Here is a 1,396-nt window from a genome sequence, read left to right as displayed (position 1 = left end):
GAAAGGAAAGGAAAGGAAAGGAAAGGAAAGGAAAGGAAAGGAAAGGAAAGGAAAGGAAAGGAAAGGAAAGGAAAGGAAAGGAAAGGAAAGGAAAGGAAAAAGGAAAGGAAAGGAAAGGAAAGGAAAGGAAAAAGGAAAGGAAAAGGAAGTTTGAAAGCCGGAAGTCTTCAAGACCAAGGGTCTGGGTATATAAGCTCTCTAGTAACAATGCCTGGTGCATCCTTAGCACAGCCGGCTGCAGTCTCTAGGACTACGGCCCCTTTCCCATTGCTTCATTGCTCAGCTCTTTCCAATCCTGACATATTTCTTGCTCTCCAAAAGGCGGTTCACAGGGTAGTGCAGATTGTAAATCCCAGTATTTTCTCTCCTCTCAATCAAGCAGTTGTCATTTCACCAACGGAAAATTGTCTCCACTAGAGATAGCCATACTGTGGCCTCAATAATTTTACATTTGAGGGGTCTGGAAACCAGATCCTGACTAGGGCTCAAAACCAAATCACCAGAGAACCTTTGTGGAGCATTGAATGGGACTTTAGACCTTGTGTGCCCATATAGACACCGGTGTCTAGCTGAAGAGTCACCAATCACAAGTTCTCGGGCTACTATTCCCAAATCACACTTCCTGTGCCTCGTGTCTTGTTATGCAACTGATGCTGATGGGGGAGGGGTACCTCCAAACACACTTGTTGAAAATGTCACAAAGGCATCTAACACATTATATGCAGATTTTAAAACCAAACGTAAGACTCAAACGCCTTTTAACCCTCTCTTGTTCCAGCACATTTGTGTGATCAACGAACACGGTAAAGAAAAATATCAAATATGATGAAGCAAAACTCATCAACGTCTTCCCCGAATAAGGTGATTCTTCCACTCTGCTACTCAGGAAGCAGGGTGGAAGGTCTGTTCTGTAACCATCTTCACTCAGCTAGGGATAAAAGACTGTTTTAAAAAAACAAGCTCCCCTTTTTACAGAGATTAGAATGTAAACAGCAAAGGTTTCTCAGGCAGAGAAGACTCCGCTTGCGTTTGACTCATTACATATTAAATTTCCAATCCCCCAAATTCCACCTACTTCGTGCTCCTCCTTTACTATAGTCACTGTGCTCCATGACTCTTCCCAGGAATGCACCCACCTGGTGACTCAAATACTATTCACTTAACTGTTTTAATACTGTTTGTTTGGGGTTTTGTTTGTTTGTTTATTTGTTTGTTTTTTTAAATAACATCTTACAATAATGACCAGCAGCCCCCTTGGCCGTAGCCCTGGGCCTGTACTGTAAGAATGCAGTTAGGTCCCCTTGCTAAAACAGAAGCAAAAGGACAGCTTCCAGTGAGCATGTGTTTGCCCCGTTCTGACAGGACATTATTATGTGCTTTGACAAAGCCTTTCAGA

At 42.8% G+C, this 1,396-nt stretch overlaps 1 protein-coding gene across 1 annotated transcript in view; it reads left to right on the top strand.

Moving 5' to 3' along the window:
• Prtfdc1 (phosphoribosyl transferase domain containing 1) overlaps positions 1-826 on the top strand; it is an 89,536-nt gene extending 88,710 nt beyond the window's left edge. Inside the window, 1 exon segment of the mRNA XM_021156313.1 lies at positions 779-826. Within this exon segment, the coding sequence (XP_021011972.1) occupies positions 779-826 (48 nt within the window).
• The last annotated feature ends 570 nt before the right edge of the window (positions 827-1,396 follow it).

Source organism: Mus caroli, chromosome 2 (genome assembly GCF_900094665.2).
Source record: "Mus caroli chromosome 2, CAROLI_EIJ_v1.1, whole genome shotgun sequence".
Classification (NCBI taxonomy): domain Eukaryota; kingdom Metazoa; phylum Chordata; class Mammalia; order Rodentia; family Muridae; genus Mus; species Mus caroli.
The sequence above is the reverse complement of the archived record's forward strand: the minus strand, read 5'-3'. Positions and strand labels throughout refer to the sequence as shown.